Source organism: Eucalyptus grandis, chromosome 2 (assembly GCF_016545825.1).
Source record: "Eucalyptus grandis isolate ANBG69807.140 chromosome 2, ASM1654582v1, whole genome shotgun sequence".
NCBI classification, from domain to species: Eukaryota; Viridiplantae; Streptophyta; class Magnoliopsida; order Myrtales; family Myrtaceae; genus Eucalyptus; species Eucalyptus grandis.
In genome coordinates, this window is record NC_052613.1 from 26,642,864 (window position 1) to 26,657,371 (window position 14,508).

The 14,508-nt window shown below is 40.0% G+C and overlaps 1 protein-coding gene across 1 annotated transcript; it reads right to left on the minus strand.

The window, feature by feature from the left end:
• Positions 1-1,945: 1,945 nt before the first annotated feature.
• LOC104434766 (G-type lectin S-receptor-like serine/threonine-protein kinase At1g61490) lies at positions 1,946-10,924 on the minus strand. Its single transcript, XM_018862916.2, has 6 exons — positions 10,867-10,924; positions 3,195-3,319; positions 2,902-3,112; positions 2,558-2,795; positions 2,334-2,484; positions 1,946-2,251 (listed from the first exon to the last, which is right to left on the minus strand). The coding sequence occupies exons 1-6, from the start codon at positions 10,922-10,924 to the stop codon at positions 1,946-1,948; spliced, it is 1,089 nt and encodes a 362-aa protein (XP_018718461.2).
• Between the last annotated feature and the right edge of the window lie 3,584 nt (positions 10,925-14,508).

Here is a 14,508-nt window from a genome sequence, read left to right on the forward strand (position 1 = left end):
TGTTGCCATGAGGTTAGACCATGAGAATATGAATTTCTCATGTTTCAATGATAAGTACTTCCACAATTTGCAAATTACAAATTAATATTCTATTTGGGTTTCAGTCGTTTCATTTGGTAAGCATCACTAGATTTCGGTCATTTCAATTGGAAAGCAGTACATACTCAGTGAAAGAAACCGAGCTATTAAATGATGAATCAACAAATCTATCATGATGTTGAGCAATGGGATATAAGGTATTTTATTATATAATTTCATTGTTTTGTGACTATGTGTTTTTATAATGAGAAATGAATAATTTATAAAATATTTTCATAAATTTGATCTTTTATATTGTTTAAAAAATACAAAATATATGTTACGCCTTAGGATCTCGATAAGCAACCCCATAATTTATGATTCTTTTTTCCTCAGGACACACATAGAACGCTAAACATGCATATGACGGAACATCATACATATATGATTGATGTTGCAATGATAAAGAAGTCTTATGCTGTTTCAAATTAAGGTGATGCATTTTAAAATCATATTGCCGATGATACACAACCAGACCAAAACGAACAATATTAGATAGGATCACCCAAAATGAAAGCTTACTTCCACATGCTAACCCCACAACCATTAATATTTGTTTTAGTACTTAGAAAAACATTATGAAAATACTTAGCAAAATGAGGGTTAAAAAAAGATGGGTTAATACTATGAAAAATTCTAAATTGGTATACATATTATAAATTTACTTCAAACTAATTTTTTTACTACAAAAAATCATAAACGAGTACGTTTTTGACAAATTTACCTGAAACTGGTACTCATGTGATAAATTTACTCTTTGTTAGTTTCCATAAATTTTACTATCAAATTGCTGAGGTGGATGACACGTGACAATTCATTGGTATACCAATTTGAGATTTTTTAGAGTTGTACCATTTTTGTAATTTTTTTGTGATATTAATTCAATTAACAAAAGATTTATTTCTCACAAATGTATCAATTTGAGATTTTTGGCAGTAAAAAAAATAATTTGGGCCGGTTTAGAGTTTTTTTGATCATTTGAAGTAAATTTATTATAAGTGAACCTGTTTAAGAGTTTTTTATAATCAAAAAATTAATTTATGATAAATTTAGGGTTTTCGTGATATTAACCCAAAAAAAAGAAGAGAGATGATTGTGCAAATCAACTGTCCACTCACTTGGCAACAATTGGTACAATAATATTGCATTTCCTCCATATGGCTATCGCATGTCATGATGAAGGGCATATCGCAGGGCAGAAGAAAGGTGTCGAGACGCTTCAAATCATCTCTCTCCCTGCTCAACGATGGACGTCGCTGCATCGGAGGCGAAGCTGGTGTCTGTGTAATACCGGGCCCCGAGAACCGCCAGCCCAACCCCATCCTCCTCTGCGTGGCGGAAAGTAGGAGGAGGACGACGCGTGTTACCTACTGGACTGGAGCATGCCGCTTGGGGCCCTCATGGCCGACTACTGTGCCTGCAAGGGCTTCCCGTGTGAGGCCATAGGGTTTGACTACGACAGTGGGCAGGTCTCGGAGGCGAAGTCGGTGAAGGATCTCGGCATGGACGACGAGAACGTCATCTACATCCGGGACAATAAGTTTGGCGGCTATGGTTAGAACGAGCGTAAGGTATGGGTTTTTAGAAGTTAAAAGAAAAAGAATAAAAGAGACCACCGTGCGAAATAAAAGGAAGATAGAGAGAAGAGCGAGACCAGTTCGAGAAAAGGTAAAAAGAGAGGAGAAAGAAGAAGAGAGGGGAAGACGAAGATGAGGAAAGTGGAAAAGAGAAGAGGGCTTTCACAAACGCCTTACCAAGCTGATTCGACTTACATAAATTTGAATTAACCAAATTACTAGCGTACACATGCTGCTTCATTTCTATTGCAAAATCTATGTGAGGAAAAATAAATTCAGAATTTCGACCATCATCTTCCTTCCACCACAGAATTCGTCATGGTGTTCATGGAAAAAATACTTTCCCCTTGTGCCTCCTTATCTTGACTTGGATTTCCCCTTTGGAAGGTGAACGTTGGAGGTCTCGGCTGAGGAAGATCTGACTCACCGCTCAGCATCCGAACTACGGATAGCATGTTGGGTAGGTCCGTCATTTGGTCCTGCACACAGAGAAGCCCCACCTGAATGCATCTCATTGCTTCTGATGGCGGACAAGTATTAACTATAGCTTCATCCCTTAGGTCTGGTCCTCTATCTTCACTCCACAGTTGCCATGCCTGTAAGAATAAGAGAACATAGGGAGAAGAAATAGCCGAAGGATTATAGAAGATCACTCGAGACTGTACTCCTCACACTTACATAGGAAAGAAGATTGAAATGCTGGCCACGGTAGTATAAGCTCGTGTTCTTTTTGCCGACAACGATCTCAAGTAGCAACACCCCAAAGCTATAAACATCGGATTTCTCAGAAAATATCCCTCCCATGATGTACTCAGGAGACATATATCCTCTGCAATTAATCATCATGTTATAGAGTTTCCTAATTTAATTTATAATTTCAGCAAGAAGGCTTGAATACTAACAGTGTTCCTACAACTTTGTGAGTATTTAGCAAAACTTGAGTGCCTTCGAAGATCCGCGCCAGCCCAAAGTCCGAAATTCTTGGGTTCATTTTCTCATCCAAGAGAATATTGCTTGCCTTCAAATCTCGATGGATAACTCGAAGGTAAGAATCGCGATGCAGATACAGGAGCCCACTCGCAATCCCTTGAATGATGCGAAAACGTGTATCCCAGTTGAGTTCTGCTTTCCTTTTTGAATCTAAGCAAGGAAGAAAGAGAAAGAATTCGTGACCTTAAATACTACTAAGATATATATATATATTTTTCCATCAGCACAAGTGTGATTTAAAAAGAGTGAGACCAACCAAACAGAAAGGAATCTAAGCTTTTGTTTGACAAGTATTCGTATACTAAAATCTTTTCTTCTCCTTCGACGCAGCAGCCCATGAGTCTGACCAGATTTCGATGCTGAAGTTTCGATATTAGAACGATCTCATTCTTAAACTCATCCATGCCTTGGCCTGAGCTACTGGAAAGTCTTTTGACAGCTATCTCCTTTCCATCATTCAGCATTCCCTATTTCCGAACTCAAAGACCTGTCAGACCTTGGATAATGTCATAAAATTCCTTAAAGAAACATCTTAGAGAAGGCTTCTACCTTAAAAACGGGTCCAAACCCTCCTTGGCCAAGTTTATTTGTTGCATCAAAGTTGTTAGTTGCAAGAAGTAAGCTACTAAAACTGAACAGCGTAAATTCGGATGCGCCCTTTTGCTTCAGCTGATCTTTCCATGCATTTCCAGGAGACATTTCTCCCGTTTTATCAGTTATATCTGGCCAGTCAAGTGCCTTAGAAATTTGGCAAAGTTTTTAGATTACATTTAATGTGAAATTAAGCATTGGACATGAGCTGCTCATACCTCTTTTGCTGGCTCTCCACTTCCAGAGACCGAAAATAGCAGTTCCAACAAACATGATTCCCAGGATGGTACTTATGCTGATGATTAGTTTTGCTTCTGTCGACATGCCTGACATGAGAAAAGAATTGTAAGATGTGTGAGAAAGTTCAAACGAAACTCGTAGTGAAACTTCTTATACCTGTATTGTCATGTGCGACCCGAATATATACATCTTGCCCTGCTGTTGAAAACTCTTGAAAATCGATGAGATCTTTAGCCCAGACCAAACACCCTATTGGGCGGACATAAGAATAAGCCAAGCAAGAACAATTATTCATGCACCAGCTTTGGCATCCTCCTACATCTCTGATGTCTGATAAATATTCCGCAGAATCAGGCACTTTCATCTGGTTCATGTGTACAAAGACATCTTTCTTCACCTGCGTTGAAGGCGACCTGCTTGTGTTCTTCTGGCAGTTCAATTCTGTTTCTCTAATGCACCCCCGGTCCAAATCCCTATGTTCCATTCTTCTTTTGACCGCGGCGTAAACCCTTTTACGCAATGGCAGATAGGAGGGCTTATTGAGTTGCAGACGCCAAAAGGACCGCAAGTTCCATAAACTCCGCAAATGCTGCTCGGTACTGTGACATTTTTCAACCAACTATTGGATCCATAATCCCATGTCATTAGTGCTAGAATTCCTCCGGGTGAAATGAAGGCATAAGCAAGAAAAGAGTTGTTATCAGTATCGGCAGAGAAATAAGTGGTTCCCTGCTTAGGATCTTGCTCGAGAGTGAACGAGCTATAGTATGAGGATTGCAGTTTTGGTATGCCGCTGAATGTCGATTTATCCCACGGTCCACTTCTCCAATAAGGGGTTGAGCCATTCCAAGAGAAAAGTTGTGACAGCTTGAATTTTCATAATTTGTTTTCGATTAAATAAATCGGGCCTTTCATCGAAACGCTAATAGTGCTATTCTCTGAGCTGATCACTCACGAGATAACTGGACTATCTGGGGAAACAAGTAGGGAATCTAAATGCAATTGCACTTGAGAATTCGACCAAGAATCGACTGCTCAACCGTGTTGATCTGCAAGGGTCATTATGGCACCGTCAAAGATCGATAAGAAATCGAAGATAGGTCGATTCGACTGAGATATGTGATCAAATTGTGGGTGATTCCACTTGATTGAAAAATTCTCATCGATCGGCACTAAATTGATTTTATGTCGTTTTGGTACCCGGTGCCCGTAATTGAAACCTTGAGATTTTCACGACAACTGAGAGTTGCTAATGGGTCGAAGATGTACTTTGTGACTCGAGATAAATCGATCACAGGTCAATGGCACAAAAAATTCCTAAAAGTTATCCGGTAGACTAGATCACGCTAAAAGCGCGCCGGATTGAAAATAACCGCAAATTTGAACCCGATTTCAGAAATTGAAAGTTCTGAGGTGTCACAAGCTATTTTAGGAACGTCGACTCACTCTCCGAGGAATTTTCAGAGATTCCGGGATTTTTGCGGAAAATTGATTCGGACGTTACGGAAAATCAGCGGAAATTCAGATGGGCTAAATTGATGGAAATTGGGACTTCTAAGCCAAGCCTGTGAGTGTCAGGAATTTATAGAAAATCGTTCGGGATTTTTCTTCATCAAGATTGGACCTCAATTTGGGAAATTGAGTGAAGGAATTTATCCTAAAAATTAGTGAAATTCGGATCAATAATTGGGGATGGAATTTTGCACTTAAATTGAGTTATTTTGGTGGATAATTGATTGGAAAGTAATAGGGAACATCCAATTAATGGAATGGCTAAGGTTTGTCAAAATTGGGCCCCTCCTTGGCTTCCTTCACACGCCTCTCCACCGCCTCTCTCCCTTCGTGCGATGAGCTGAAGACCAATTGCATCTGTCCTTTTCTTTCTTTCGTTTTTGTCGAAGCTCCCTTCCCACGCTCTCGCCATTCCCACCATCTCTTGTTCTCCACGTCCGCGAGCCCCGCTTCCTTCGCCGAGTGTTGGCTAGCAAGTTCCAGCACCCACAGTCAATGGAAGACACGAGCAAGCTGCCCGTGTGTTGACTCCAACAAGTGGCCGAAGCTGCTTCTCCATCTCGCTTCCATCGACGCCAAGCACGTGAGTCAACAAATCAGTTCATCTTTCCCTTAACCGACCGCAGCAGTCCACGTTTTCGCCCCTCCTCGCGTCTTCTCCACCAGCTCGCCAGCGAAGCCCCCATCATCGGTCAACAACCCAAGCTCTCACTCTCCTTAGTTGACCACCGGGTGCAGCAACCGAAGCCACACCCCACCGAAACTCCTTGAAGCAGCTCACGGCGAAGCTGCCACCGTCCGTGACTCACCACCACCGAAGTCCCTTTGCTCGATTTCTTCAGCCCATTAACGCCGTGGACTTCATCCGCTCGAAGACTCCACCGCCAGCTGCTTCCCTGCTCCATCTTTCGTTTGTGTCTTCGCCAGCGTCACCTTCAGCTCGACGCTAGCTAAGCCAGCAAGCCCCGAAGACCCGCAGCTCCGTTTCGCTTCGGTTGGCGCGCTCGGTCTAGTGGATTTCACGGCCCAGCAGTTGGGCCCGTCCAAGAAACCAGAGAAGCCCATTTTGTTTAACCCAAAAAAGCCCAAATGATTCAGGCTCGGGCCCAATTCCATTGCAAGCTTAAGGCCCACTTGAATTCAAGCTCAACTCAGCCTTTCCAAGCCCGCGTTAATGAAGCCCAAGTCCACCGAAGTTCAGCCCGCGAATCAAGTGAAGCCCAGCCCAAGTTGGAAACAAATCTCAGATTTGGGTTGAGATTTGTTGGGCCCGTTTTAGGCCCGGTCCGAGAGTTCGTCGACGCCGCCGAAAATTCAGGTTTCGGCCGCCGTCGCGTCATTGTTGCGGTGAACCGGTTTCCGCAATTAACCGGTGAGTTTATACTCTAAACTCTGCTTAGTAGGTTAATAATGTTTAAGGGGTGTTAGATTTATTTTATTAGGAATTAGGTGGTTAGTTAGATTAAATTAGAAATTGAATTATTTAATTGAGCATGTTAGGTGGTTAGCATGGTTTAGCTAAGGCCTAAATAAATTGTACTATTTATCTAGTAGGGTTCGGGAATTTCTCCGAGTCCGTATTGGTTATTAATTTAATGATTTTGGCCTAGGTTATTATTTGTAGAGTTTAAATTGATTTATTTAATTAATTTCAGTAATTATTTAATTATTAATTATTTTTCCGGAAATTAGGCCGAGATAGTCGGTGACCGGAATTTCGTGCTGATTGCAATGGTGTGGTTAATTTCTGCAATTGAATGTTAAATTATGCAAATTGAGTGTTGATTTGACTTTTGGTATTTAATTCCAAAATTGTGAATTTCCAATATTTATTCAGAAAATCCCAGGTGTCGGGTTTTGACACCGAAAATAGTTTTTAGTACTATATGAAATAGTGGGTTTTTAAAAAGGATGAATATCAATTTTTCTGGATCAAGTTGACCGTGTACCCACACACGAGTAATTTCATGTGAATTTTTAATACGAAGAAAAAGGCCAGGCTCACCATTTTAATTGAAGCATTTGAGTGCAATGCACGGTGCCCTGGGCCATATTTGAGTGATCGTGTGATGGTTATGAGAAATCGTCCCGAGCTGTTGAGCTGGACGTTATCCCTATTTGGGATACCCCCTAGACAACGGGAAGCCGGTCGCAGTTGATTCTGGACCCTATGCTCCTTCGGGAAAGCCGTCTGATAAAGAGACGTTGCCGTGCTCAATGGGGTGAGACGATGCCTGGCAATGCCAGAAGACCGCCGAACTGAGAGTAGGCCGTGCTATATGCCGAGATCAAATCTAAGAACGCATGATTAATTGAGTGTGGTGTTTCAATTTCTGGAGCTTATTTGTTGCTCATGCTCTCGTGTTGTCTGTGAGATAAATTGTACTGACCTGCAGGGTGGATCTGAGACGAGGTAAGTCTCCTTGATTGTGTGATTGCGTGCTTAGGACGCTTCTTGGCGTATTTCCCTCCCAATTGGGGTTTAGAGCTTAGACTCGCCGAGATGATATCTCACCCCATTGTGGGACAACATTTTCAGGGTCGTTGAGTGGAGGACCTGGAGCTGAGAGGAGGTGATTGGAAGCGTAGGTCAGTTAGGACCGCTTCTTTTTGGAAGGCCAGTCTTTTGTAGTCTTTTGGCCAGAGACCTTTGTGCATGACTCAGTGTATATATAAAAGCATGTTTGTTTGTGAATCTATTATCCTGCCTTTCTATCCCGAGATGATTACTGTCAGGGGATTTCTTTTCGCTTCCGCATGTGCAATAAAATGGAAAGGGTCGGCGACTCGTCCTGGGAAGTCGTAAATTTTTATCGACCAGATAGGGATGGGCACGCGCTCGGGGTCCGGGGTGTGACAAAAGTTGTGGTGGAGTCTCCGACGTAATCCCAGTGGCGAAATTTCCTGATGATGGATCGTTGTTGTTTTTCCAGGAAACTAAAACCCGTCTCTCTCCGGTTCTCGTGTTTAGTCCTATCTTCATGTGTGGTAGAATTCTATCAGTTGGATCGTCAAAGCTTGCCCATACTTCAGTAGAATTCCTGTCTTGTAGAACAAAGTTTCCACCATCTGAAAGCATTGCTGCCGTATTATTTGACTGGACAGAAACATTGGTGGACCAAACTATGTTCAGTTGTCCATCCACGAGCTTCAAATTCCCATCACCACCTATCGTTAATTTCGCAGACTGATCTGCCGATGCGAGTGGTGAATCCCTATTGACCACCCACACGATTTTAGAAGGAGTCAAGTTCTTGTACCATATGCCAACATACTGATTTTCCAACCCATTCGGCGTGAAGAAGCCAAGCTCGAAGATTTGGCCTGAGGAGACGAGAGTTTGGTTCTGAAAGAGCGGCTCCGATGTAGTAATATTGTGAACCGCGCCACTGGCTATATGTCTCGCCGGAAGTAGGAAGAAGAAGACCAAGCAATAGCACCAAGCAATTATGAGTCGCATAATAAGAATGAATGAGCCTGATGAACTCGGCGGCTTCGGTCTAATCTGCAGACAACAGCACCAAGCAATTATGAGTCGCATAATAAGAATGAATGAGCCTGACGAACTCGGCGGCTTCGGTCTAATCTGCACTTTCTGCAGATCAAGAATAGATGATCAGGATTTTCTGCTGAGTTCAATGTCGTGGCTCAAGGGTGGCTCCATTTTGGATGGGTCCGCCTTAGGCCCGGTAACATTAATAATAAGAAATAAAGTCAAAAAGTCAAAATGTCAAAATGTCAACCAACAAGAAAAGAATGGGGGTTTGGTGCGGGCGTACCATTCACGAGACGGAGGGCTACGAGTTGACAGTTTCATTCAAAGACAACCTTCCCCGAAATTTTGGTCTCTCATTTTTTTTTTTCAATTACGGTTAGAATTTCTTGCTGCACTTGTGTTGAGCCTTTAGTATATGACTAGAGAAGAAATTTTGTATATCCTACTATGCTAGGTGATTAGTAGAAATTTTTCAACAATTCGTGAAATCTTGGTGTTGTTGCCTTTGTCTTTTTTCTTTTTTTTTTAATGTTGTATTACTAAAATATAGCTCATTATTGTTGGGGTTAAAATCGATTTTGGTCAATTTAGTTTTGGGGAAGATGTTGATCTTGAATTGGTTTAATTCTTAATGAATTGTTGCCCAGTTTTCCCCAACACTCCATAACTGTTGTTTTCACTTAACCATATTTTCATTGACAATTCAACTTTGAGATTGTTCCTCACCAATGCTCAAATTCAACTTAGACTCTCAGTTTACACGTGCATCATCCTCCTCCACAAAATTCGAATTTGCTTATCTGCTAACCCGTACAATGGATGAGATCGAAATGTTGTGTAATCAAGTATTTAAGGCACTGCATTTATGTTAGAAGTTAGAACAATTCAAGTGCCTACAACTGTAAGTCAAAACAAATAGTCACTCCCTGTTATTTGTAATGTCATTTTTGAAATGTCTAAAATGTAATGTGTTCCTAAACTTTCAATTGCTTGGATTTATATCAAACCAAATTTGAAGATGACTATATATAAGCCATTTAAATTGTTAAATTATATCTCGAATTTGAGCATTTGTAAAATACGATCCGCTTGGATAAGTTTTTTTAAATATTTGATCATGAGTCCTATTAAAGATAATATTCAAGATTGCGCGCAAGAAAAGAAATCCTCTTCGGGGCTTGGATGTCTTCTTCAAATCCTAATCCTTTAATTGGTTGGCCAACAAAAGGAGTAATTCATTGGACTCCCTGTAGTAGCACAAAATAGGAAATAAAAGAAAAGAAAAACAAGGGTTTCTTTCCTTTTGTACCTGCGAATCCCTGTCGAAGTAGCAGACGGTGGGGGTTAGGGTCAAAGCTGTTGACCCTGGGCACAATATAAAGGGATGTGGTTTTTTCCTTGAAGAAAAAAAAAAAAAACCGCACAAAGCAGGGGCGGCACACAGATAAAAGCTAGACGTGGGTCCTCTTGAAAACCTATAGAGCACAAGAAGGGACGCACGAAGAAGAAGCCACCGAGGGCAAGGAAAGACAAACACGCTGAGTTTTATTTTGGGCGTACATAGAGGGCTTGGATTTTGTGTCGTAAGTTTACATTATTTATTTATAATTTTAAATTTTGGATTAAATTTAGGTACGAGAAACATTTAAACGTGCGAGCGATTGTAATTCTGATTCTCCGATTATAGTGGATTATTTGTTGTTAACTCTCTCTGTAGATGTAGATAACGATACTCAGATTAAATCATGTAAATATATTGTGTCCTTATTATTCCTCATTTATACTCAACCATTGCACGTTGATGCTCACAACTACTATTCATCATGGCCAATTCTTATTCTTCCACAATCAGTGTCCAAGCTGCCCTACGTATACATCAGTTTGAAAGTCTCCAACCGTGTTAGGCTCAAGGGCAACTTTCCCTCTCCTTCATGGACTATAATCCAAACACTTGATGTATTACTCTAGATCCACACTTCAAGTCGACGCCTCCACCGTATACTTTCACCAAGCATTTCTCTCATCACTACGAAGAGATTCTTCCCATCAACTAGTCACTTATTTATATGCATGCTTAGTCATCACCCAACTTTAGCTTCAACTCCTATCCTCCTTTTGACAAACATTTCTTTAAGTGGTACTAGAGATTGCAACAAGAGATGTCGGATGTTTGGGAAGTAGCTAAAATTGGAGAGACGCTTTCCTTTAACTATATGGTAATTGACCCAGTCAAGTATGGACTCATAAGGAGCCTTTGTTGCTTTTGGTCACCGTCAACCAACTGCTTCTTCTTGCCAACTGGTCTGGTAACATTTACTCTTCTTGATATCTGGTCCTTGACCGGCCTATCCCCTCTTATAGACTTCTATGGTCAATGGCCACACACATGTTCTGACTTTTGTGGTATTTCCTTTACCGACTTACCATTTGATGAGTTCATGGACAAATTTGCCAGGTCAAGTGGACCTATCTCCTCCCAAAAGCACGTAGCATTTCTATTGCATTGGCTTAATCGTTATATATTATGTTCACTCATTGCTTCTGTGTCTCATGAACTCATTGATATAGCATATGCACTCTCCAATAGGATTGATGTGGGTCTTGGCCGTATGGCACTTGGTGCATTGTACAAGGGCTTTACTGACGCACAATCTTCCCTGTTCAGCACCCATCCTACGTCATTCTTTGGTCCTCTATGGATTATGCATGGATGGCTGCGTGCATATTTTCCTCAGCTATTTTCTAAAGGCAAAACACTCCAATCATGAAATACCAACTGAAAATAAGTTTGGGCTTTGGAAGTTTTGTAGTGCATTCCTGCCAATCCTTGAAGGATTCTCAGTCTTTTAAATGCTTCCTTAGCTACCTACTTTCTTTAGAGAGTTTTACTTTCTACGGGTTTGGCGTCAACTTCATATGCAACCCTTCCTTATCCCATCATGACATGTCTACATTTTGGATGAGCGTTCTCATCCCCATTGGTCTTATGCTGGATTTCCATTTTGGGGAAAAATATACATTGAGCTTTGAAGCATACAATTTCCATTATTACGCTCGCTAGTTCGGGCTGACTTAAGGTATGCTTATGCCCATAGTATATTCCATGAATTGTCTTCTTGTCTTGGTTGAAGAAAAGACTTCTGCCATATGCTACATCGAGATCACCCAGCATATTTCAAAGAAATTCAAATTCTTTAATTACTTTGGGGTTCCATATAGCTATGAGATCTTTAACCAATGGGGGCAAGATTATATGGCTTTCATTTTCCCATGTAATCCGAGTTTGGTGATGTCGAGAATTACTCAGTATCTCATGAGCATGCAACATCCTTTCGAAAGGCTTGCATACCAAGTTCCTACCATTCAAATACATCCTTATCATTCACAAGGATTTTACCTTCACAAGGTGAGTATATTAGTGATTCACTGGATGAATCACAATCTCCTCACAACACTTATTCTTCCGATGTACTGTTTGTCAATGGCGTCTATGCCTTCAGGACAAGTAATTCTCCAGTAGAGAAGACTCTCCCATCCATCAATTGTAGTGACGTCCAGAGTAAATGGGTCAAGCTCTATAATTTGTTGGAGAAAGGGTATGAAATTATATGCGAGACTCCTAAAATTGAGGATGAGATTGGATCTTTGCTCGCATATTTAACCAATTTACCTTACCCATTGCCATGTCATGCCTTGAAATTTGCCATTAATGAATTTTTTATTTCCTTTGACTTTGCCTTAGAAGCTTACAAGGCAAATGTGAAGTCCATTAAGGCCATCGAGGAGCAAGAGGAGGCATTGTCCCTCAAGGAGAAGGAGTTGGCACAATCCTATAAGCTTTTTGACGTATATTGTGGCAACACCAACATCTCATCACAGGTTATGTTCAAGCTATGCCAATTAATCTCCGAGCTTGAAACCACATGTGAATCAATGACGCAAGCCCTTTTAATGATCTATCTAGAAAGACAAGCTCTTTGAGGCTAATTGTGATTAAAAAAAAAGTTAAAGCTTCATAGCTTCATTTCTGGACTGCGGCAGCACTTCATGTAATGCTCTAGGCTGCATGTTATCCTTATTTGATGTTGCTCTTCCATGAAATAATCATCAATGTGCATGCCTCTGGCATATGATCTTTCCTTTGATATGGTACTTGCTAATGTCATCCATAGCACATGCCTATCTGTTGCACTCCTTATTCATAGTTTTAGTATTTGTGCATTTATGATCTTTAGCAAACAACTTTTACTGTATCCGATGCATATCCCATGAGGATCGGGACCTCCATTTTGGCAGGTTCATCCTAATAAAGTTGCCTTTTGATTGTCTATTTAACCGAGTAAAATGAAGTCTCTGGTTAGCTAGCTCAACTAGAAAAATTCCTCCATTCTAGGGGGATTGTTTTGGATTCAAATAGTGGTAAAAATTAAATTAGCGATTTGCCTTATCTATGACATTGAATTTGAAGGTGATTATGGGGTCTTGCATACAGTAACGGTTCGAAGTACAAAAGCCGCTTGATCCATAGGTCTGCAATTGATTTGACGTGGAATTAATTACTATTCAATTTAATGGCCATAAACGTGAAGGGGCAAAAATGACTTTCTACGTATTAGTGGACGTGGAAAATGAGCACCCGGATCGTCACACGGGCCCACCCCGGACAAGTAGTTATTTTCTTTTTTATTTTTTATTTTGATGGTGTCAATTACTTGTTATTTGTTATTTTATTGCCAACTAATTTAGCCGATCACCCTCTATTTCTCTCCAGTTTTTTTTAAATATAGTGTAATTGTAATTATTTCTATAAAAGTATTACAAGGTGATTAGTTTTTAAAGCTTATAATGATTTGAAAACAAAATAATGTTTGCATACGATTGGCATAGGGAAATAAGAAAAAAAAAAGAGAGAGGAAAGTAAGGAAAAGAAAAGAAAAAATTAATAAAAATTAAAAATATATTTAAAAATTATTAAAATGTCCATATCGGCGCCGATCATGTCAATTAGGATACTCAACGTCTACATTAATAATTTCCGACTTAAAGTGTTCAAATGAATGAACTTAGTAGTGACCTAAAAAGGTATAGCACTAAATTGATTTAACGGAAAGGTTTAATATTGTAGTGATATTTACGCAATAAATTTAAAGACTCTTTCTGTACTTTTCCCAAGAGTGAGAATGGTTACGTCAATTATTACAGTCTCCAAGAATATGCTTGAGGGAACAAATTTCGTTATGAAGTGAAATATTATTTGGAGAAAGTGGCAATAATCACCAACACACAATAAAACGAACAAATTGCATTGTAATTTCTTAATTAGATCATTGCATCGAGAAGTAAGATTAATCATTTTATTAAGAAACCCGTCAAAAACCCTAATTGCGCTCTCATGTTGCGGGGGCAAAATATCAGAGCCCCTATTACAAATAATGCTTGCAAGACATAAAGCTGTCGACGAGCTATAGCCTTGTGAAGAACCCTAAAATACATGAAGAGTAACGGGGGATGTCGGAGTCGATGTTAAATGTGCCCATTATAATATACGATTTCTTCTTTTCCCTTGTTTTATAGAGACTATACACAGTGCGAAACAGATACGTGATTTTTGCACGTTATGAAAGGACGAGAAAACTGCTATTCAAGCTTTAGAATTGATCGACAAAATATCTCTCAAATTCATTTTACTATTGTCAAGTCCCACCTATGACAATTGGCAAGCTACATCATAATATTTGAAACTTGGCTGAAGTTCGGTTATAGATTTATTTGATCTCAAGTAGACAAATATCAAGCTTTTTGTGTACCACTTGTATATATCGGTAATTTTAATGGACAGGATAATTACACAAATTATTCCTAAACTTTGGCTAATATGCAACGTGATCTCTTACCATGCATAGAATTAAGTATTTACACACTTTATTGTAATTAAATAAAATAGTTATGACATAAAATTGTACATTTTCATAGCCAATACGAAATATTCTCGTTTTCACTCTTACTTAGGTTTTCTTATTGCTT